Here is a 23,673-nt window from a genome sequence, read left to right as displayed (position 1 = left end):
ATAAAACACACACATCCAATCTGCAAGTGATCCCAATCTCAGAGGGCCAGAAAGCAATTTGAAGGGCAAAGTGTAACAGCAGCAGCATTCTGTAATGACAGGCAGGATGCACAGATATCATCAGTGATGCAGAAAAGGGCAAAGCTCATTCTGGGATGAACTCTCAGCAGTGTCTGCAAGACATGGGAGGAAAACTATACTCTTCTGTCCTGGCGAGACCTCTGCGGAGCCCAGAAAGTCGGGCTGGGAAGCATATTTTTGGAAAGGATTAAGCAGATGAGAGAGAATTTGGAGAAGTTTGGAAGACACGGCTTCTGGGAAAAAAACCCAAAGAACTGTGTTTCTTTCGATTGGAAATTGCCTGGAAGAAAGAAACAACAAAATCTAACAATATGTAAAGTCTGCTCTGGAGGTGACAGTGAGATCACTTTCTGTTGCCAGCTGGGCAACAACCCATCCCCAGGTAGCGAGGGTTGACCAAATATTAAAACAAGCTACTGAGGACCAAGCACAGCTGAGTCTCTCTGGCCGAGAACCTGTGGAAGGGTTTTAATCACAGGTTGGAAACATGCCTGCCAGGGATGGGGAAGGCATCTCCACAGACGAGGGTGAAGGCAGAGGTGACCTTAGCATGTGTTCCTATCCCCGACCCCTATGTCCTTGGCATCCCACCGGACCATTTTCCGCAACTTTAATTTTAGGTTCTGCTTTGCAGCTCACATGAGGAGTTTGTTGCTTTTCTGTCTTGCGTCAAACTCACGTACAGAAAAAGCTAACAGCACCACGGAGCTAAGGGGCTGCAATTCTGCTCAGTCAGGCGTTGTCAAAACACTCCACAAGAGCAGAAATGGTTTGTGTCATTCTCCAGGCTCTGAAATAACGTCTTAAATTAAAAGCCTGTCCCTGGATTTATTTCACACCTCTGATCCAGTATAGCTGGTTCTTATCATCTGTTACCACACAATCTTGTGTCTTGCACAACTCTGAAAAATAATGACATGGAAATAGGGCTTTGATGTCTTGTTAACTCAAATAGGAGTTTCAGTATTTGGACACTGCCTCGGGGGATTATGTACCAAAAGTGCTACAAAGGATTGCCATCTGGCCTGAGGAACACCTTGTACAGGATGATCACTCTCCCATCCCAATCTACACCACACTATTAATTATCAGCACCAGTTTCAGGAGTTGAGTAACTTGGCAACAGACTGTTCAGCCCTGTGGTCACTGTTGAGCTGCTGGATGGGAAGAAAGGTGAAAGAGGAAGACAATATCCTTCTGTTCTGAGACTTTAGATGCTACTAAAACCAGCAACAGTGAGAATTTTTGTCCTCTGAATCTGATATGGGTGTTCAGTGCACCCTCAGTAAGTTTGCAGATGACACCAAATTGGGTGGGAGTGTCGCTCTGCTCAAGGGTAGGAAGGCCCTGCAGAGGGACCTGGACAGGCTGGATCGATGGGCCGAGGCCAGTTGTGTGAGGTTTAACAAGGCCCAGTGCCGGGTCCTGCACCTGGGCCACACCAACCCCATCCAACGCTCCAGGCCTGGGGCAGAGGGGCTGGGAAGTGCCCGGTGGAGAAGGCCCTGGGGGTGCTGGCTGACAGCCGGCTGGGCATGAGCCAGCAGTGCCCAGGGGGCCAAGGAGGCCAACGGCATCTGGGCTTGTGGTCAGGTGTTGGAACAGGCTGCCCAGAGAGATGGGGGAGTCACCATCCCTGGGGTGTTCAAAAAATCGTGTAGACGTGGCACTTGGGGCCATGGTTTAGGAGGCCTGGGGGTGTTGGGCTGGGGGTTGGACTTGATGATCTTAGAGGTCTTTTCCGACCAGTGCTTCTGATGGATCTGGCAGACTGCCCCGAAGCCATACCCCATACTTTATTCTCAGTCCTGCATAGCTCAAGATCTTCTTCCTGATCCAGAATTCCTTCCCTTGCACTGCTGTATCTTCCCTTATCCTGGCCATAACTGATAGCCCAGGAACCACCATCCTTTTATGACTTCCAGCTCCCCTGGTAGCCTGCCTGTGGCTGAGGCTCTCTCAGCAGCAGAGACAAAGGTTCTCCAGATCCACTAATGCAGCTGTTCTCCATCCTCTGGAGTCATTCCACAGGTCACATCTGGCCTGGGAGTCTTTGATGGGTCCTCACTGATCACAGAGGAAAGGCCCTGACCCCAATCAGTTTCTAATCTCTGTTGAGAATCTGTCTGTTGCTACTTCCACATACCGAGATTGTTATCAAATGAATTGAAAAGCATATGGTGAAAGCCTGGCCACACAGAATCAGCCAAGGCTTGGCCACTGGCTTGGGAAGAGGCTGGGTTTCATCCACTGACTCTCCCAGGTGGCTCCTCTAGCTGGTCTGACCACTGGGGAGTCTAAAAGAAACCCCAAACCATCAACAACCATAACATCTCTAACAACAACAACAACCCTCCCTGACCTTTCCTGTTTACTCCTGTGATTTCAGTCCAGATCAAAGCTGCTGATGACTTTCGCCTCTTGCAAACTATGAATGCAGAACTGATTTCATCCAAACCACAGCACTGTCTGTAGTGTTCCCAGGAGGGTTTCTTGTAAGCAACTCCCACTCCATCTGCTTCCCAGAAAGCTGGCTGGGTCCTCTGCAGATTCGGTATGTGTCCCCAGTGCTGAGAGCCCAGCCTGAATCCTGCTTGAAACTCTGCAGGACATGGTGCCCAGTCCCAAGGGAGTGCCATCACTAGGAGAAATGAGCCTTGGTGAAGAAGAAAAACCAAGAGAAGGCACCACCCACCTCCAGAGGTGCCAGAACAGCTCTCACCCAGATCCATGTGACTTCCGTGCTGTGGTGCAATGAGTTGGGGATGAAGCCACCTGAGCGTCCCCTGCAGCCAGGGGAAGAAAGAGGCATCTCTGGAAGAGATTCAGCCCAGGTAGGAATGATGGATGTGCAGAAGAACCCACCTCTTTCCAGTAACTGTAGAGAGGGATGGGGCTGAAGACCTGAATGAAGCTGAATTGGGGCTTCAACTGCCCAGACCCTCTTGAAGGATCACCCTCTCCTGCCATTACTACCAGACTACCCAATGTGTGCTCTCTTTAAGGGTTGCTGATTCTTCACCGTCACGTGTTATTTATGGAGTTCTGTGGCCGTCTGTGAGACTTCCCATGTAATTAAGCAGTCTCCAGCCCCTGAAGGCACCATCATTGTGAATTCTTCCTCTGACACCGTCCTGCCCTGGTGGATCTGGGCCTGCCCACACCTGTCTGTCACACTTTCCACCAAAGCTGGGGCCAGTTGCTGCTTGTTTCCAGATCAAGTACTTCCAAGGCCAGGAGAACTGATGGGCCACCGCGCAGATTGATTTGCTGTGCAGCACATACTGCATCTCCTTGGTCTGTGCAGGACCTAGCACTGAGGGGCACAAAACAGGACCCTGTTTCCATGATGCAGGCTACGGTGCCTGCTGTTTGCCCTTCCTCGCTCCGAAGCCCACCCTGTGTCACCCACTGCTGCCGGTGCTCTGCCCTGGCCTTCCCCATGCTCTTGGGCATTCATCATGCAGTCACTGAGCCCACTAACATCACCATCATCTTCATCACCACCATCACCACCATCCATCACGCTGTCACTATGCCCACAAACATCACCGTCATCATCATCACCACCATCACTATCATTCATTACGCAGTCACTGTGCCCACCAACATCACCGTCATCATCATCACCACCACCATCGCCATCACCCACCACGCTGTCACTGTGCCCACCAACATCGCCGTCCCAGCTGCGAGGCAGTTTGGGCAGCTGGTGTGTACCAATTTACACCAACAACATAAGGCAGAAGGCTGCGTTCCCAGTCCCGTGACTGTACAGAGGCACAAATGGACCGCAAAGATCCCTAAATAAGAAACAAAGGACTTTTCCTAAGCAACCTGATGGGTATGCCTTCCTTAAAAGTCTGAGGGGAAAAAAAATGAGCATTTAGTGGGTGTGGGAGTGAGGTACCATCAATATCTTCCCAGTCTTCTGGTTCCTACTGTCAGGGCAGGCACGTACCAGCTGTAAAGCACTCAGACCTGTGGCACCTTACCTTTCAGGTGATCAGCCACCTCGGTGTAAGACCGCAGCACTGCCAGGGACACTGCCTCCCCTGAAACACAGGAGAGACACAGCCCTAAGGGACGTACAAGTGACAGACCAGCCCCATCTTGCTCTCTGACAATGTCACTTTATTGTTCTCTGCATCCTAGGCTGCTTTAAGCTCTGAAAAGTTTGAAAGAAATATGGAAAATTGGACTTCTGCTTCTGCGCAGCAGACAGCAAACAGGTTGCCTAGGCTATCCCATGAGCCCATGCTACCACAATCTCCCCTCATGTCCTACATTCAGTCCCTGTAAAATGAAGGTTAAACACCTATAAACATCGGTATCTACTATACTGAGAGATACTGTCTTCACACCATATCAGTCGATGAGAACTGATTTAATCTGATTGCTAACAGTGGGTGGAGGCCCACTGGGCAGGATGCGGCACTTACTTGTCGTTTAAACTTGCCTACAGGATCACCATACAATGGAAAGCGTGGTGAGCAGCGCAAGCTTATAGAAGGGACGGCCAGGCCACATTTCATACTTACAGCTGGCATAAAACAGCACCACTGTCCGGGCAGTCTCCAAGAGGGCAGAGTGGAAGGTCTCCTCCGTCAGGACAAGGATCTGCTCCAGGGGCAGCTCTCGCTTCTTGTCCCTGGAAACTGCTTCCACCACCTGATCATCCTGAACGTCTGCAAGGGACCCATGGCCAGGCATGAACACAGGGCAGAGGGAACTGCAGCCCCTTGTGCCGCCCCATCAGCGCGTTTTTGTGAGCCAGCACCTCTCAGCAGAGACACGGTGACTGTCAGTCAGGGGAGAAGTAACTGCCTCGTGTGGGGGAGTGGAGGCACCAGCACAGACATGCAAACTCACTGAAATGCACTTATGCCATCTCACACCAGTTGCGCCCTCTGATCTGAACACTATTCTTTAAACATGTTGGCTCCTCTAGCATCCTGCACCAGGTTTTTTTTTAAAACAAAACCAATTTTGTATACAAAACAAATGCATTTTCAAGGAAGCATTGCAAGGGCCAGTGTTTTCTTCCTGGGGAAGGCAAGTCTGGAACAGCTTTTAGAAAAAACATGTCTCAAACCTTTCCGAAGGGACTGATAATTCTGAGGTGCTTTGTCTGATGCTTGAAGAGGAGACAGCGTTGGGTGCACTTTAAACTGTGAAGCTGGATGCATTCACGCAGAAGCCCCCCTCTCCCTCACGCAGCACCTCCGCAACTGTTCCTCTAACAGCTGCTGATTTTCTCTCCTGGTGTTTTCCCTAAAAATTTTGCCTGTCTGTCACAAAACTTCAGTGATCTGCAGAGAATAAGAGAGTCACTTTGTACAACCTTGATGTGACTCTGACGGTTTGCCATGGATTTGCAAAAGTGTTCTCTAATGCTTTAGCATACGTTTGCTGTCTCTAGCAGATGCTGATTGCATGTCCTACCTGATGACAATCAGCTTTTCACTGTTTAGTTGCACACCTTGATTGTTATTCTCTTTTTCATCCTCATCTTCCTCATTCTCCTCTTCATCCTCCTGGATTTGTTCAACCTTGTTCTTATCTTCCACCAGGGTTATAACTTCATCAGTGTCTTCCAAGACCAGGTATTTGACTGGCTCTCCCTAAAGAAAACAGAATGAATCAATGGGGGTAGAACATCACCCTCTGCCTATTCTGTCTGCAAACCAAACTCAAGGCTGATTGGGCACCGTCACCCAACTCCTTATTTTTGGGGTATGTCAACAGATTCCTGCCAAACAGGGGAGCTTCTGGGGTGTGTTTCTATGATCCAATTTCACCTGCGCTTGAGTTTTTCTCACTCCAGACTGACTTTTCCTTGCCAGGAAGAAATTGTGGCTATGTGGGATCCTGTGGTGAAAGTGAACATGCTCCACCTCCCAGCGTCTTAACCTGGACCCACCACTGTGAGAAAAAGGCCTGTGGCCAAACAGTGAAGGGGAGCGGGGAAGTACAGGGTCCATTTGGCTGTCCCTGCTCTAGAGGGGTGAGGCTGGGTCAGAGCAGCCCATCACAGCCTCGGAAACTGGCACAAAAAGTCCTTTATCTCACAGAGCTCAACAAAGAAGAGTGCTCCCAAGTGTACATGGGCTGCCAACCCATGGAAAGAAAGAGCAAAATGTATTTCTCAGAAATGAGACCTTGTCGGCTTAAAACCAGTTCTGGCACTGTCTCAGCAAAAGGCACTTCAGAGAAAATGAATTTTATAATGAGCCGAGAGAAATGACAAACTGCTGGCACCTCCCATTGGCTCTAACAGGAGAAGCGCAACGTGCACGTCTCTCACCAGGGCAGGGGAAGCCCTCAGGGGACACTCAGTTTCAGGTCTGATCCTGTAACTTTGCAATCACAAGTGTGACAGTCCAGGTAATCTGGGGCAATGTGTGCTCCCTGGCATTTGTTGGCGCTGAATTCCATCTTGCCTCACAAGCTGGGTCAGGTCCCTCCAGAGTTTAGCTCATCTTCATCAACCTCATTTAACTTACACCCTGCCCTTTCCCCAGATCACTGCCAGAGGCATGTGGTTACATCAGTTCAGCACAAACCTTTGGTTGTTTGCTCTTAGTTTGCTCTTAGTTTCTCACTCATTTTCATCCCCATCTTTTGAATGCCTTTCCTAAGGGGCCAAGGGCCTTTAGAAGTCCAAATCTCTGGGGAATTTGCACTTGGACTACTACCTTAGGTAGTTCACAACCTTCCATTGCCTTAAGGTGTAACGGAGATGTCACCCTACATTTTGAACCCAAAATAAACAGTTTCCTTTGTCTCTGGTGAGTAGGCACGATTGCTCTGCAGTACCAAACTCAGGCAGTTCCAAATACAGGCGTGCATCTAGGGAAAGACACTTCCCCTTGAGCTTCTGTGAAGGCTGACGAATAACAACAGAGGTGAGCAACACCCCAACACCTCTCAAGAGCACCATGCCCAGATAGGGAAACAAGAGTTGTACAATAAAGAAATCCAGCATCTAACCTCATCTGGTGTCTTGAGAGCGACGTTTGACCGGAGCAGAATATTCAAATCTACAAGGTCCCTTTCAAAATACAAAGTGAACATTAGATGGTGTGATATGCAAGATCACCCCCTCCGCTCAGCCTGCCTGGCTGGCGAGCCCGCCTCTCTCAGCAGCACCACGTCTTCACGGCGGCGTGCTTCAGTGCCCAGAGAACTTGCAGGAACGCAGAATCAGCATCAACGGTGGAGAAATAGGCTCCAAGTGACCTGGGGGGACTGACACCATGTGTGGTACACAATATGCTTATTTCACAAGGGGCTTGGATTCCCTTTCTGTGATTTGGGTCTTTGCCCACGCACTGGTAGCCACGTCCCAGTGCAGCTGATCTGCTGGTGGATTTCAGCTCATGAGTAAATATGGCCAAGAAGTGCCTACGTACAGGGAGGTACCACGGTGGCAGAAAGCTGGTAGAAGAGAGCCCACACCCATCCTTCCTCCATCTCCTCCCATTTTCACGGCTGCCAGCAGACATCCCCAAAGGCCATACAACCACGCTTACGGGGGCCGCACACCTCTTTTGGCAAGACACCACAGAAGCATTTGCAATCACAAGCCAGTCTGGTGTACGCAGGCTACTCCTGAGCCCACAGAGCAGAGATAAGCAACCAGTGGTCGACTGCAGAGGAAGCAAACAGATCTCCACAGCACAGCTGCCCTACGGCCAGCCACAAGTGTCTCCTCCGGTCCTCCTGGGGAACAAGTGTGCTGGTCTAATTCATGAGAGCCCTTGTTGACTGAGGAGGCACCACTTACTGAGCAGAGACCCCTGCCATGTCCCAGCACCCGCAGTCCACCTCCTTTACCAGATCTTGTGCCCTTAATCCGAGGGCAAAATACCATCTGAGCTAAGTTTCCTTTCCAAAATATCTCTTAGTCTGACTGTTTTTCCACTTCTAAGTCAGCAAAAGCCTCAAACACTTTCAGCCAGTCTGAAACCAACCTAATCTGATTCTGGACACGTCCTTAAATGTGACATTCTCTCACAGGATATAACCTAGTTTTATTGCCTCTGATACAAATCTGAATAAGACCACTGACTATTGTCCTGGTGGTGGGGTAACCAAGCTCAGGAACACCACAAGAAGCAAGGAGAACCCCAAAACACCTGAGAGCAAATACCTGGACAAAAGAGCAACTCCCGCTTTCCCCAAGAGCTGCCAGGCCACAAACTCTGCTGTCCTCCTGTCAGCCTCGTAGGTCTCTTTCTGGCTGAGGATGAACACAAGTGGTAGCCCAAGCTGTAAGTGAACGGTGGAAACCTTCTCTGGGTCCTCAGCAACCTCTGTCTGGAGAAGAGACATGGTTATACTGCAGCACATCTCTATGCTGTTGAAGGTACCTCAACTCTTACCCTCCACAGCCTGAGCCACCATGTGTTCCCCAGCCACAGAAATAAGGATACCCTCGAGAAAAAAGCCTCCAACCCCAATTCTAAAACCTCCATCAAAGCTGAACCCACACAACCCTGGTTAAACTGTTCCAACCTGTCACGACCCTCCCTGTTAAAAACCTGGGCTTTATTATGCATGTTTTTTGTGACTTAGTAACTCCAGATGTCAAATCTCCATTAATTTTTATTTACCTGACATCCATTCCCCAGAGCAGTTTGCAAACCGCAGCCGCAACATGCAAGAGCTGGCATCTTCTCCCTTCCTGCCTTGGACATGCTGCTTCATGACAGCACGGAGCTGCTCAACGAAGTGCCTTCCCTCCACGCGCCTAACCCAGGGGGCCGGCCAAAGGCGGCACTTCCCAGCTCATCCACCCGTCCTTTTGGCTGGGCAGAGATGTCACCTGTGGGAACTGGAGGCCTGCTGAAGTTCCCTGCCCAGTGGGAAAAGGAGATAGGAGGGAGCCTCAAGCCCCTTGTGCTCACCAAGGCAGGAATGACTGGTATCAAACTCCCCAGGGTGCAGAGCCTCCTGTGGGGAGCCTAGAGGAGCAGCCAAGGACTTTGGGTTAGTCTAGTTTGGGGAAAAGGAGGCTGAGGGGCAACCTCATTGCTCTCTGCAGCTTCCTGAGGAGGGGACGTGGAGAGGGAGGTGTTGATGTCTTCTCCCTGGGATCCAGGGATAGGACATGTGGGAATGGTTCAAAGCTGCGCATGGGGAGGTTTAGACTGGACATTTGGAAGCATTTCTTTTCTGAGAGGGTGGTCAAACACTGGAACAGGCTTCCTGCAGAGGCAATTGATGCCTCAAGCCTGTCAGTGTTTAAGAGGCATTTGGACAATGCCCTTAATAATTTGCTTTAACTTTTGGTCAGCCCTGAAGTGGTCAGGCAGTTGGGCTACATGATTGTTGTAGGTCCCTTCCAACTGAACTGTGCTCTCTCCTTTCCTCTCCTCTCCTCTCCTCTCCTCTCCTCTCCTCTCCTCTCCTCTCCCCTCCCCTCCCTGATGTCCAAGTCCAAGGGGCACCTCCGCCCCGTTCCCACTCATAGTGCTTACAGACAACTAGAAGAGCATACATGGGTGCCAGGGCTCCCCGGAAAGGTGTAAGGAAGCTGAGCAGTGCAATGAGTGTCGCTCCCATCCAGCCCCATGCCTGTTCCTTGCTTGGACCCAGCCTGGGAGCTTTGTCATTAACTTCATAGGGAAGGGGCAGATTCTGACGCTCAGCCTTACCTTCCGCTCACACCTCCCTCGTCCTCACATCCACCCCAGCTGCCCTCACACCAAACAGCCCAAGTAGCTCCTGTTCCCCAGCCATACCACCAGAGGAGCCCCCATGAGTTTGAGGTGCCTGTGTATGTTGAGCATCGTCAGAGTCTGCCCCATGGCCGTCCTCCTGCAGGGCTGCGCCAAGTCCGTGGCCTGCTGGCAGTGGCAGAACAAGAGCCGAGCAGACAACACATCAGACTCATCATTGCTGTGAGAGAAAACAAAAACCATGCTGAGCTAGGCATCCACTGCCGGGTTTTAAAACACCCTGTTTAGGGTTTGGCAGGCTTGTGGGACCTCTTCAAGAGCCCTGCTACTGATAGGTACAATTGTGTCCAGGTGCTTTTCAAAATTGTGCTGGCCATCTAATAAACACTCTGGCTCTCTGGGTGCAAATGACCTCAATCCAGGAATATTTGGCTCAAGAAGGACACAAATTGAACTTTTCTCAGCGGAACCAGCCGTGCCACTGCAGTGGAGACCCTGGCCAGAGGAGGACAGCTGAAGTACAGCTTTGCTTATGTCTTTTACCTCACTGATGACATCTTACAGACTGTATAAGGGATATTGCACCTTATAACAGCATTGGTTTTGGCTGCACCAAAGGAAGCAGTGAGATCGAGTTCCCTGGATAGTTCCCTGGTTAGTGGTTCCTGCTTTGATACCATCGCTGGTTAGCCTGAAGGTCAGCTTTGGGTGGTCACATTACTTTCCTTACGCACCCATTCCCCGTCTCTACAACAGGGATCACCTTCTCTGCAAAGGGTTTTAAGATCTCTCTATGGAAGAGCAGGGTGCAGTGTTAACACCTCGAAGCCTGCCACCCTGGTTGGCTGAAAGCTATTCACGTCGGTGAAGCTACCACCATTTCATCAGCTAAGGAGGTGGCCTGCTGGTGTCCTCCCTGCTTTAAGCATAAAGAAGCCAATTCCTGTCCAAATGACAACCGTGCCATCTAGTGGCAGCCACAAAATGCTATCCCTGATCGTGACCCTGCAAGGACGCCCTAGTGTCACCTGTGAAAGCAGGCAAATTGTTGTATAAATGCTTTGCTGAAGATGCAACGTGCTCTGTGATATTCCAACCTTGCTCCCTCTCAGTTTCCTGACTGCAGTAGGTCACATCAGCAGCAAGCCGCATAGGAGGATCTGCCCTTCTAATGCAGCTCCTCCCGCGTGGGAAGGGGATGGCCTGAGCCGGCCAGCTCCAGTGAAGCCATTGGGTGGGAATTCCCAAATGCAGAGCTCCAGGGAGCCGTGTCTCACGCAGCTGAACTGCAGAACTCACTGTTGCCCGGAGTTGTGGAGGTGAAAAGTAAAAATGTGTTTAAAAAATTCTGGTGGCCGTTAACACCATGATACAGGTTCAGCTCCCACCCCTGCAAGTCCTTAAACATCTGACTGCCAGAAGATGGGAGGCTGCAGGCAACACACACCTATTCCCTCACACCCCTGGTAAGCATTATGGCCACCACAGAGGTGAGATATGGAGCTGGGTGGGCTTTGCTCCGACCCACTATAACAGTTCCTACCCTTCTCAGCTGGCCAGGCTCGCTCAGCAAAGCACAAGGCTGAGTGTTTTAAGACTGTAACATCAGCTATATCAGCCTCACCGAAAACCCATGGCTAAGGTTTGATCAGTCAGCTCTGGAAAGGAGACAGTAGGCCCATCTCCTGTAAAATCCTATTCAATGACTGGTCACAAATGACATGGCCAGTCCAAGTCCAGGAACACAAGCAGCAGCTGGTTTTGGAAAAGCAAAACAGATCTGACTGTCCACCCTTGGCATAACATCCTAACACCATCCCAGATTTGACATGGGGATCTGAGAAACCAAGAGTAGAGCAAAAAGCGCACGTGAGCAGCTCTACCTGGCGTGGGTGGGTGTGTGTTTGGACATACCCAGTGTCTTTCAACAGCGTTGCTTCAGTTGTCAGAACAAACTGGTGGACAGTCCCATAGACAAAAGCTGCCTCCATCACAGCTCTGTGCTCTGGAAAGAGAAAAGCAAGCCCAACTCATCTCAGCTCCCTCCAGACCTCTCTCTTCATCTTTCCCAGTTGTAAATATCAAGGCTCAGGCTTTCAGAAACTCTCAGTAAAAAGCCACAGCTGTCTGAAGACACACTATGAAGGTAACTGAGTAACTGGCGCTGAACCCAGCTGCTGACCCCCAGTAAACACACAGGTGGTGTAAGCGAACCCGTTCTACTGCATAACCAGAGGTCTGCCAAAGGGTTCATTTATTTATTAGGACAGCAACCTCTCGAGTCCAGCTCTGAATCATAGAAGCACAGAATCATTAAGGTTGGAAAAGACCTCCAGGATCATCAAGTCCAACCCCCAACCCAACACCCCCAGGCCTCCTAAACCATGGCCCCAAGTGCCATGTCTACATGGTTTTTGAACACCCCCAGGGATGGTGACTCCCCCGCCTCTCTGGGCAACCTGTGCCAGGGCCTGACCACTCTGTCAGGGAAGACATTTTTCCTAATATCTAATCTAAACCTCTCCTGATGCAACTTGAGGCCATTTCTTCTTAAGAAGAGGAGGGAGGAGAGACCAACCCCCCCCTCACTCCAGCCCCTCTCAGGCAGCTGCAGAGAGCGAGAAGGGCTCCCCTCAGCCTCCCCTTCTCCAGGCTAAACCCCCCCAGCTCCCCCAGCCGCCCCCCAGCACACTTGTGCTCCAGACCCTGCCCCAGCCCCGCTGCCCTTCTCTGGACATGCTCCAGCACCTCCACGTCCTGAAAGTTTTTGTGCTCACAGCAAAATTTTTCTGCTGCAACCGATCCGTTTGGAAACACAGCAAGACAGAGAGAGGTGGGGAAGTTGTGTCTAGTTGGCCCTTTCAGGTTTCTTTGATCCTCCATTTGCAGGATTTAGGGTCAGAAACCCAGCTCCCTTGTACCTCAGTAAAAAAGGCTCTGGGAGGAGAGCAAAGATGAAAAGCTGAGTGTTAATACCTGCTGTGCCGGTAGCTGGTACGTAGGCAAAGACCATGTTTGACCTCCCTTTCAACGCGTTTTCAATGTTCTGAAGATCTGCCAGTGTTTCAACGTATTTAACTTCATTAAAGAGGAGGGCACTGAGGAGTCAGAAAAAAAACCTCATTAGCACTGCTTTCTTTCAAGAGTGACTTTGCTGCCACGTAACAGTGATGTGAAAAACAAGGTAAAATTCCAGCTTCTTGCTGGCAGATTGAAGATTCACAGCAAAATACAACTGCCCAGATGTGCGTTGGTGAGTCGTCTCAAGGATATAGATTTAACAGGGTCAAATCATACCAGAGAGAGAGGCAGCCTTCTGCTGGGCGGAGATCAGCCTCTGGAATATGTGGGGTTCGTATTTATGCATAACTCTATATCAACAAGGAAAAATGGGAAGTAAAGGATTTCACAGAGATACATCTGGTCGGTACTTACAACAAAACGTTAGCAACAATGGAGTCCACGTCAAACAAGGCGTCGGTGGGGAACTCTCTGATCAGCATGTTACCTCTGGGGAGAGAAGAAAGAGTATCACCAAAGAAACTACGAAAGATTAGCTACACATAATAAATTAATTTTCACCCTGCTGAACACTTCCAGATATCTGCTGGCAGGTGTGACTGGAGAGAAAATGTCAGGATTGAATTTGGGGATTTCATAGGACCAGGTGTCCAGGCAATGCTGTTTTAGTGAAGTCACCTCGGTCACTGCCATCTCGCTCAGCTTCTGGGGCCTTGATGAGAAGCCTAGCCCAGACTGACAGAAGGTCTTCATATACCAAGCATCACCCTGTAGACCCTCCCCAGCAGCAGAAATGTTTCTGTGAGTCATGTACAACAGTCAATGAGAACTGAGCTGACACACGGACAAGATCCAGCTGACAACCCATGGAGAGACCAGGAGCTAAACCTTTGCGTCCAGGGCAGACGAGCTAACCACACCAACAGGAGGAGCACCGAAGTGTGTTTCTTTCTAGGACTAGATCCAAAACACAGCATAACTCTGGGAGACCTGGTGGTGAGAGGCCGCGAGGACAGAACAACGCTGATGGAGGATTTCGCTGAACTCTGTATGTCACTGCCGTCCTCATGGCTCCTCTCTTCCTGTGCAGACATCCCTCCAATCACTGACAGCGTTTTTCCTCCAGACATTTGCACTGGAAAGCAATCATAGTGTGGTGCCCAGAAAATCCCCCTCACCTGAACAGGTAAGCTTTCCTTAATGCGTTTTCTTCTCCACAATATCTTGAGACATCCTCTTTGGGACAATTAACCTAGACATTGAAACCATGTAATTAGACATTCAGCTCTACAAATGACTACAAACATACCACTACAGCTCACTTCCATTCAGGGGTGTCAATACAGCCTTTCCAAACCTGCTGGGAGAGAAAATACAATAAAACACAGTCCAGAGCTGGGGACTGGAGTGTGTACTTCAGTTCTCCAGCTCAGCCTGCCTTGAACTGGGTCAGACAGGATCAAGAGATCTTATGATCCACCCAGCATATTCAAAGTGACAGATTGATGCTTGCTTATCAAACCCAGCCTGTGTCTGGAGGGGATTAAACACAAACACATGCATATATAAGCACTTCTTATAATCTAATTACACTTGCCTGAATTTGTCATTCCCTCACCTAAATCTGCATAAAGTTTCAGCTAAAAACCCCTTTATATGAAATATTTATTGCACTTAATTGAGAAGAATTGAACTGACCCATCCATCATTCTTTGCATTTTGAGCTGGCAGGAGGGAGCTGTGGAGGGAGTTGGGCAAGTCCCACCTTCTGCGTGAGACGAGCAGGCTGATGCCCTCCTGTCCAGCACGCTGGGGGGCCTTCTCTTCCTTGCACCATGCCCACAGGTACACAGCAGTGACCAGGCAGCTCCACAGACCCACCCAGCTGCTGGGAGGCCAGATTAGATCAGCCAGCTAAGCCTAATACACGGGGTTGCCCATGAAAAAGTCCAATCTGCGGGGAAAAATGTGAGTAGCTGAATGTTCCCTCAGCCCATGTGCACATGTTGATCAACTGTTTTGACCTGGACAGGCTGGACAGGCTGGACAGGCTGGAGAGCTGGGCCGAGGGGAACCTGATGAAATTCAACAAGTGCCAGGTCCTGCCCCTGGGGAGGAACAACCCCCCGCACCAGCACAGGCTGGGGGTGACCTGCTGGAGCGCGGCTCTGCTGAGAGGGTCCTGGGGGTGCTGGGGGGCAGCGAGGTGACCCTGAGCCAGCACCGGGCCCTTGGGGCCAAGGGGGCCAGCGGTGTCCTGGGGTGCATGGAAAGGAGTGTGGGCAGCAGGGCGAGGGAGGTTCTCCTCCCCCTCTGCTCTGCCCTAGGGAGGCCACATCTGGGGTGCTGCATCCAGTTCTGGGCTCCCCAGTTCAAGAACTGGGAACTACTGGAAAGAGTCCAGCAGAGAGCTATAAAGATGATGAGGGGGCTGGAGCTTGTCTCTTAGGAGGAAAGGCTGGATTTGTTCAGCCTGGAGAAGAGAAGGCTGAGGGGGGATCTCATCAATGCTCATAATTATCTGAAGGGCCTATAAATATCAGGAGGATGGGGCTGGACTCTTTTCAGTGGTGCCCAATGCTGGGACAAGGGGCACAATTTGGAACGCAGCAAGTTCCACCTGAACATGAGGACAAACCCCTTCCCTGTGCGGGTGCCAGAGCAGGGGCACAGGCTGCCCAGAGAGGCTGTGGGGTCCCTTCCCTGGAGACATTCACCCCCCGCCTGGACGCGGCCCTGTGCCCCTGCTCTGGGGGTGCCTGCTCACGCAGGGGTGGGATGGGATGAGCTCCAGAGGGCCCTTCCAGCTCCCACCAGTCCAGGATTCTGTGACTGGGAGCCCAGGAGAAGCTCAGGGCTGCCCCTGCCTGACCCTCAGCACTGCCAGTCCTCTGCTGTGTCTGGAGATACAGGCACAACACTGAGCCTCTCTGGGACACAGGAACCTGCCCGTGTCCTGCAGGCAGAAGGTGTGACACAACCCACAGGCAGTAGATGTAAGGCCAGGATAAAATGGGATGCCTTGGTCTGCCAACACCTGCTTTCTTGTGGGGTCCCGTTGCTGTCAGTCCCCAAGGTGGGTCAAGAGAAGCTCTGTTCACCCCACAGGAAGCCCTGCAGAAATAAATCTGCAGAAATAGCCTGTCCCGTTCCTCATCCCCATTTACCTTCACCACCGAAATGCCGTAGTCCTGGAGGGCCTCAGCTGAGTTCTCGATCTGCTCCAAGAAGGGCTGCGCACCAGGAGAAACTGAAACACAAAAAAAACCCCCTGGTTTCCATCCCTTCCCCTTACAGATGAGGCAGCTGAGAGTACCTTCAGGGCAAGCACCGTCTCTGCTCTGGCATGGTAACAGCATGCTGAGGTCCCCATGCAAACATCCCGGGACATCCGAGCTGACCTGAGCAGGGCAAGCAGGGAGCTGTGGCGTGCTGCTGGCAGAGGGGCTGGGTGCTGGCTGGGGAAGGCAGATGGACTGGGACTGGTTTTGTCAGATGGGTGCTGCTGGGCTGGGCCACAGGTCCTCAGAGTCAAGAGCATCATCCTGCCACACACTGAGACAGTGCTTGACACGATATGGTCTTGCTCTTACTCAAAAAGGGTAAGGTATTTACTGAAGCAAAGCTAACTATGGGCAACAACACCAACGCCCACAGACTCCCCACCTTCCTTTCTACCAAGCCCAGCCTCTTGATGCTGGCGTGGGAGCCGTGTTGGTGTCTCAGCCCATGCCAATATCTCTGGGAGACCATACCTGGGGGTCATGCAGGAGCAGAGTAAGAAAGGCAAGGCCAAGGATCTCCCTGTAATTCTTGACAGTCCTTAGTTCCCCTCTGTGCAGGGGATCCCCCTTTCTGTGGGAGGTACCGTGGAAGAGAAACCCAGCCCCTTTGAGGGGACAACTCCTTAGGAGGCTGGGTTTCTCTTCCATGGTATGTCCAGAAAATAAACCAGAAAATTAATGAAGAGGCTTGAAGGAGTGTGCCTGGGGACTCAGCCAGGAAAGATCCCACCCCAGGAGGTCTCTGCCTGTCAGGAGCACTCAGAGCTGTGCAAACACAGATTCACCAGCTGAGCTCGGCCAGCTCTTTAAAATCACTTTGCGTTTAAAAGTCTCAAGAATTGCCTCCCCATTGTCCCACTTTCACACACACCCTCACACATGCCTTTGCTGCAAACCCGGGCTGATGTAAACGCATACTGCTAAATACATACCATTGTGGCTGAAATAAGCCAGGGATGCTCTGCCGGCTTGCAAGCTACTGAAATACTCCTGGGGGCTCAGCTCCTGCAGCAGCCTTGCACTTCCCTGCATCCGGATGGAGGAAGCACAGAAGAGCAGGAAAAAGAAGGAAAAAACCCATCTGTCCTTTCGGGCTGACATGGCTGTTATCAGCTACAGGCACGGGAGAGTCACAGCTGGGAAAAACAAATAAAAACCATACACATATATGCACAAATATATATGAGTGCCTTCCACTTAGGTAGGTGCAGGATGACTGTAACTTCCAGATGTGACACAAACGTCTCGAGGACATCATGAATTAGTCACTAGAATAGCAGGTGATTCAGACAACTGTAAAGATGATAGAAAAGGCTATTCCCTTTCCTTAAGCAGTATCTGCAAGCACATGGACCCTCCGTGCTTTCAGTTTAGTGCTGTTTTTCTTCCCTATTCTTTTTTCTTTCAAGTCAAACACGTATTACACACACAGGCAGAAAACAGTGGCCATATCATACAAAAAAAAACCCACCCAAACTGTCCCAATTCCTGTTAAAAAGCTTTGAGGAAGCCATTAGCCTTTTATGTGCCACTGAAAGAGGTGTTCACAAAGGTACAGGCCATATTGCCTGCTTCAGACCGTGCCAAATGATGGGGGGAGGTTCAAGAGCCCTCCTCTAGTGCCTGCCCCATCCCTCCGCCATTCGGGGTTTCAGCCACACCAAATGCGAGAGGGGTTTGTGCAAACTCCTCAGGCTTATCACACCTTGCTTGGTCCAGCCTCAGGTTATTCTGACATCGGTGGCATGGGAGCAAAGCCCATGACCCACACCAGGCTGCGGGGCAGTCCCAGCAGTCTCCCTTCCACACCGGGTCTCCACGTGAAGCTGGTTAGGAAAGGAGCCAAGGAAATTTGTGAGATGCTTCAGAGAGCGGGGCAAAGACCAAGAGTGCAAGCCTGCTGCCAGGGTTCACCAGCTGCCCTCCCCAGGCTGCCCAGCCACAGCTGTTTAACACTTCTTGCTTAAATTAAGGGGCTCAGGACAGCTTCATGGGGAGAACTACTACAGGATGAGAGAACACCTTCTTTGCACTTCATTCCCCTGTTTAATACCAGGTTCCTCGCAGCCTGCTCTTCAGGTATTGGTTTTTGCTGCTGAGTGTGCTGGAGCATCGCTGGCCCCTGGTCAACAATGAGACAAAGCTGGAATTGAAGCCATGTAGAAGCTGTTTGCGTCATAAGCTGCAGCATTTTTCGGTAACAAACGCCCCTGTGTCCATGGACTGTCATTCCCTCCAGCACCCAGATACTGCCAGCTTGCTATCGCTGTTCTGTGATGAACCCAAACCCAAAAGCTCAAAAACAAGCAGGCAAAGCCCCTCTGCCTTGCTGCAAGAGCAGGGAGTTAGTGAAAGCCAGGCATGCTCAACCTTCACAGGGTCCCTCTCATGTAGGTGGGGTGCTTGGATCAGGCCTGAATGGCACAAAGGAACAAAGACAGAGCTGAGAAAGGCATGAATTTTTTAATTTTCATCTGTAAAAAGCTCTAGTTCTCTCCCTTCCAGCTTTGGGAAGTGCCAGGCGTTTCCGGTCCTTTGCCCTCCCATCTGTTCCTCTGGCTTTCAGAGGGGACAGAGATCAGGGCGGGGGGGGCGATGTTTATTAAAAGACAAACTTGGCTACAGCAGGATGGAAAAATAAACTCAATCCTGGCATGTGGGAACCAGCCCAGGTCAAATGGGGAAGCTTACTGTCAAGGAGACAAGAGGAGCAGCCCTCAATGACTCAAAGACCTCACGGCAGTATACTTGGAGGGTGCCAGCAGTTTAAAACCAACTCCAGCTTCTACCCAGCCCCGATCACTCTTCATGCCTCCTCTGGCTCTTGTAGTTTTTCTAGCATCCACCTTCTGCCCTCTCCACATCCCTGTGTGACTGCTGCTTTTTGCACCTCTCCCAAAATCAGCCCTGTCTGCCCCTGTGCCCCATCAATCCAGACTTGAATATTCAGCTTTTAGGTCATTTCCTCTGTCACCTTTTTTCCATCGACATCAAATTAACACCACAGGGCTGGAAACTGCCAGAACCCTGTACCGCAGCCACTTGCAGGATTATCAGAGATGTGTGAAAATACCAGGGATGTGTGAACCAGCAATGTGTCACTGCCGGGAAACCCTTAAGACCACGAGCCACAGGGCAGCCTAGCACAGCATAGATGGTACGGAAGACCTGGTTGGTGTGTTCACTGTCGTATCTCCAAGACAGAGCCAGGCAAGGTGGTTACGGCCACTGTAGATGACCTAAAATATAACCAAATACACCAGAGACACCCAGCACAAACTCTTGTGTTGGCATAAATTGCTCGTGCAGCATCAGTTTTGCTTGGGAATCCTGCAGCGGTAACCACGGGCTGGGATCCCAGCATCACCTCTGTGTTCCCATCTGCTTTCCCTGACACCTTGCTCACAAAGGCCCTGGCTGCCAATATTTATGACTGAGGAAGCTGCAGCATATTTCATTCAACAGAGGGTGATGTGAGGTGGCTTTTAAGATAAACAAGGCAAGGGAGAACCACTGTCCTGGGCTGCACAGCCAGCCGTGTACCAGTTCCATCATCCATGGACCTCCCTGAACCCTGGAGAAACACCACCAGCCTGGACTTAAATGCCAGTGATGTAAAATCTCCCACATCACTCAGCAGGGTATTTTCCTCCTGGTGTTCAGCTACCTTCTTACAAAAAACCTACGCTTTATGTGGTCCAAATATGTTACACTGCTGCTTCCCCTTTGTTTTATCTCATTATATTCAACAAGAACAAGTGTAAGGTCATGCACCTGGGAAAACATAATCCAGGAGTGCAGCACAGACTGGGATGCACCCGGCTGGAGAGCAGCTCTGTGGAAAGGGACCTGGGGGTGCTGGTGGGCAGGAAGCTCAACATAAGCGAACAGTGGCTGCTGCGGCCAAGAAGGCCAACAGGGTGCTGGGTTGCATCAAAAAGGGCATCGCCAGCAGAGATAAAGAACTCATCATCCCGCTCCACTCAGCGCTTGTCAGGCCACACCTGGAGTGCTGTGTGCGGTTCTGGTCCCCGCTGTACAAAAAGGATGTGGACAGGCTGGAAGGGGTCCAGAGAAGGGCCACCAAGATGATCCAAGGACTGGGAAGCTGCCATACGAGGGTAGGCTGGGAGAGCTGGGTTTGTTCAGCCTTGAGAAAAGGAGGCTCAGAGGGGATCTCATCACCATGTACCAGGACTTAAGGGGCAGCTACCAAGAAGGTGGAGACTCCCTTTTTACAAGGAGTCCCATGGAGAGGACAAGGGGGATGGACACAAGTTGCTCTTGGGGAGATTCCGATTGGACACCAGAGGGAAATTTTTCACAGTGAGGACAGTCACCATTGGAATAATCTCCCCAGGGAAGGGGTTGACTCGGCCACGTTGGACACCTTCAAGAGTCGTCTGGACAGGGTGCTGGGCCATCTTGTCTAGACTGTGCTTTTCCTAGAAAGGTTGGACTAGATGGTCCCTGAGGTCCCTTCCAACCTGGGATTCTGGGATTCTGGGATTCTGTGATATCGGTATCCTCCAGCCTGCAGAACCTTCAGTTAACAAGTTTTAACTCCTAAGGCAGATGTTCTTAAATCAGGAGCATTTAGGATGCTCCTAAAAGGAGCCACTTCAGCCTCTCCTGTGGCGATCAGCACAGATCAGGCCTTTTGCTGCAGCAGGTCATTCACCCCGCACCCAGCTGGTACTGTTTTTGGCAGCCGCACTCGCCTGCCTTTCATGCCCTTCCTGCAGCAGTTAACCAGTGTGCTGCCCTCCCAGATTTGCTGGCAGAGGGGACACGCAACATCCATGCGGAGCCAACTCAACTCCTTAGCTACAGCAAGCTAAGCAGGCTGAAGCACTCTGCCCCAGCCCAAATCAGCCGCCTGCTGCTGCTGCTGCTGAAAAATGCACGGGAGAGCATAACGCTGACAGCTCTTCTTGCACTTTGGACCATGCACACAGGTTTCCTTTAGGGGATCCAGAAAAACTCCCTGAAAAGCTCTCCGTTCCAGCCCTCTGCTCTGCGGATCCATGAGAATCCCTTCAGCCACACGTCACTGCCCGACCAGCAAACCCTTCCCAAACACATCCAACTTGCTTGCAGCCAGCTTGCCCCAAGACGGAAGCTGTCCCAACAGCTGCATTGTCTGAAAATCTCTTTTCTCCTGAAGACATGATAAATTGGCTCTTGGGGGCCAAAGAAACCACCCCTGGGATCCCACTGAAGCGTATCTGGATGGCGCTGACTCTCTGGTGACAACTCACTATGTGAAACTGTCACCCTGCAGCCACTTCGCTGCCTGGGGGGGGTAGGTTTGTCCTGTGGGTTTTTAAATCATCAGAAGACCACGCAACTCCAAGTCACTTGCCTGATAACTGTGAACATATACTGCTGACAACTGCTGAAATATCGCTGAAGTCAAACAATATTTAAGTCTTTTTTTCTGCCGGGTGGGGTTATCTGTTAGTTTTATGGAATCCTGTGGCTGCCCAGCAATAACCTCACTTCCTTACCAAATACTGCAAATTTTTTTGCACATTTTTCACTACATGCTCCCCTTTCCTGCTCACCTTTGAGAAAGCAGCCAGCGCCAGCCTTCTCCTAAGCAGCAGACAGGTCAGGTTAATTATCACTGCCCAGTTTTGCTGGAAAGGAGCTCAACCCAGCTCCTTCCAAATTTTCCAAAGCTAAGTTCTTTGACCCGACTGGCTTGAATAAGGTCAAGAAGCTGCTGTTCCTCAGCATTTGGAGCTGGGACAGCGTTGAGATTGCTCCCCATCACTTTGGGATGGGCCTGCAATCATCCGTCCAAAATACCTGCTGGCCCTTCCCACCTGTCCCTTCTCTCCAGCAGCCTGCGGAGGAGGCAGGGGTTGCAACCTGCAACTGCGAGGCTCTGGCAGCTGTGCCCCCGCATCGTGTGCTGCCACAGCCGTGTCCCTACAGCTGTGGGAATGTTTCCACCCGTGCTGGACACCCCGACAAGCCTCCCAGCAACGCTGGGACGCACAGCAGACTCGTGCACTGCTTCCAGGCAGAAACCAGAGCCTCGCTGCAGCGGTATTTATCCTGCATTTATCCACAAAGGCTGTTTCAAGCCAGAGCGCTGCCAGGCCTTTTGTGCACAGACAGGCACACTTTTCATCCAGCAGCGTTTTAAGGACGTTGCAGATTGCTGCGTAATCAGCCCATGGCGCAAATCCATGCCAGGGCAGCTCACGAGACCGGAGGCACATCTGGCACATCATGTCAGATGATAACGGAGCTCCACTCTGCACCGCCGCCTCTCCCCCAGCCTCTGGCCCCCTGCACCAGAGAGGCCTGATTTTCAGTGCAAATGCAAGATACGGGCCTGCAGTCAAGGGGACAAGGGTGCCTACAGGGGCGGCTGCGGTGAGCGGCGGGAGCAGCATCTTGCAGCGCAGGGATCCTTCCCAAGGATCAGCAGCAGAGGTGGGAAACACATCGACATCAAAGTGCATCCCAGCCTGCTGCCCAGCGTGCTTTGCCTCACTGTTTTTTTTTGCAGTGATGCTCCCATGCTGCCTCATCTCCTGCCACTTCCCGGACAGTTTCACTTTCATTTTCACTTCCAGGACCCACTTCCCAGCACCCAGTAGCCCTGCTGGGCCTCGCTTGCTAGCCAAGGCTGCAGGAGGGACACGCTGCAGCCCTTCCCTCTGCCCATGCTGGGAGAGGAGCGCTTTGATGCCCGTGCGCAGCAGACAGCCCTCAGCATCCCCCACTGCTGCCGCACCGCTGCCCCCATTTAATCTGTCCCTGGGGATCAGCCCCCCCAAAATCCCTGGAAAGCAGCTGGCGCTGTGACGATGGACATTGCCGAGCTGCCTCCAAGATGGCTTATGGATGTCACCTACCTGGGTGTCCTGAGCTGAAGTCCTTGTCCCTCCACCACGGCTGCTAGCAGAGCATCACGCATCGAGGTCTCCCCTTGGCCCCAGCAGCCCCCTGAGGTCGGCGGCCTGGCTGTGCAGCTGGAGAATCTGCGAGGCGGCCTCGTCCTACACACTGGCAATGGGATGCCAAAAATGAAGCTGGCAGGTCTGTGCCAGTCCGGCCCTTCCAGCGGTGGGATCTCTGAGACCCGAGCTGAGACGTCTCGGTAGCCGGGGTCTCTCAGCTGTTCACGGGACTGCTATGATCCCTGAGCTTTCCCTACAGCCACAGGGATCGCTGCCCATACAGAAAAGACAACACCCCCCTCACACCCACGCAGGCTGCTGGGGGTGCCCAGATCCCCTGCACAGCTCCAGTGACCCCTTTAGGAAAGCCCCCTGCTTCCTACAGGAACCCCTGACGAGCCCCCAGAGGTAGCCGACCCAGGGCAGATGCTCCCTGCCCCTCTTGCTGCGGGGACCCCTAGAGCTGCCCCCAACCCCCAGTTGCTCGGGGCTCCCCAGGGCCGGCCCTGGAGCTGCAAGGCTCACGCCGCTGAAAGGAGCACCCCGCTGCAAAGCGCACCCCGCTGCAAGGAGCACCCACGCCCGCGCGCGCCCCGCGGCGCGAGACCCAGCGGCGCCGCGCGCGCTCCGCCCCAGAGTGGGCGGGGTAGCGAGGGAGGGAGAGAGGGAAGGGTGGGGGGC

General features: G+C 51.8%; 1 protein-coding gene across 4 annotated transcripts in view; it reads right to left on the bottom strand.

Moving 5' to 3' along the window:
- Window positions 1–23,636, bottom strand: part of TXNDC16 (thioredoxin domain containing 16) — a 42,923-nt gene extending 19,287 nt beyond the window's left edge. For 2 of the 4 annotated variants that reach the window (XM_075104323.1, XM_075104327.1), the window contains exons 1-14: window positions 23,518–23,636; window positions 22,948–23,263; window positions 17,005–17,208; window positions 15,956–16,038; window positions 13,967–14,040; window positions 13,203–13,277; window positions 12,744–12,865; window positions 11,682–11,772; window positions 9,831–9,987; window positions 8,237–8,403; window positions 7,075–7,135; window positions 5,564–5,705; window positions 4,623–4,769; window positions 4,077–4,136 (exon numbers count right to left, since the gene is read on the bottom strand). In XM_075104323.1, the coding sequence (XP_074960424.1) occupies window positions 4,077–4,136; window positions 4,623–4,769; window positions 5,564–5,705; window positions 7,075–7,135; window positions 8,237–8,403; window positions 9,831–9,987; window positions 11,682–11,772; window positions 12,744–12,865; window positions 13,203–13,277; window positions 13,967–14,040; window positions 15,956–16,038; window positions 17,005–17,173 (1,348 nt within the window). In that variant the 5' untranslated portion in view covers window positions 17,174–17,208; window positions 22,948–23,263; window positions 23,518–23,636. The remainder of the gene's footprint in view (window positions 1–4,076; window positions 4,137–4,622; window positions 4,770–5,563; window positions 5,706–7,074; window positions 7,136–8,236; window positions 8,404–9,830; window positions 9,988–11,681; window positions 11,773–12,743; window positions 12,866–13,202; window positions 13,278–13,966; window positions 14,041–15,955; window positions 16,039–17,004; window positions 17,209–22,947; window positions 23,264–23,517) is intronic. The other 2 variants (XM_075104324.1, XM_075104325.1) reach the window with 2 other exon arrangements.
- Window positions 23,637–23,673: the final 37 nt, after the last annotated feature.

Source organism: Phalacrocorax aristotelis, chromosome 9 (assembly GCF_949628215.1).
Source record: "Phalacrocorax aristotelis chromosome 9, bGulAri2.1, whole genome shotgun sequence".
NCBI classification, from domain to species: Eukaryota; Metazoa; Chordata; class Aves; order Suliformes; family Phalacrocoracidae; genus Phalacrocorax; species Phalacrocorax aristotelis.
Note: the sequence above shows the minus strand (reverse complement) of the source record. Positions and strands in the feature narration are given on the sequence as shown.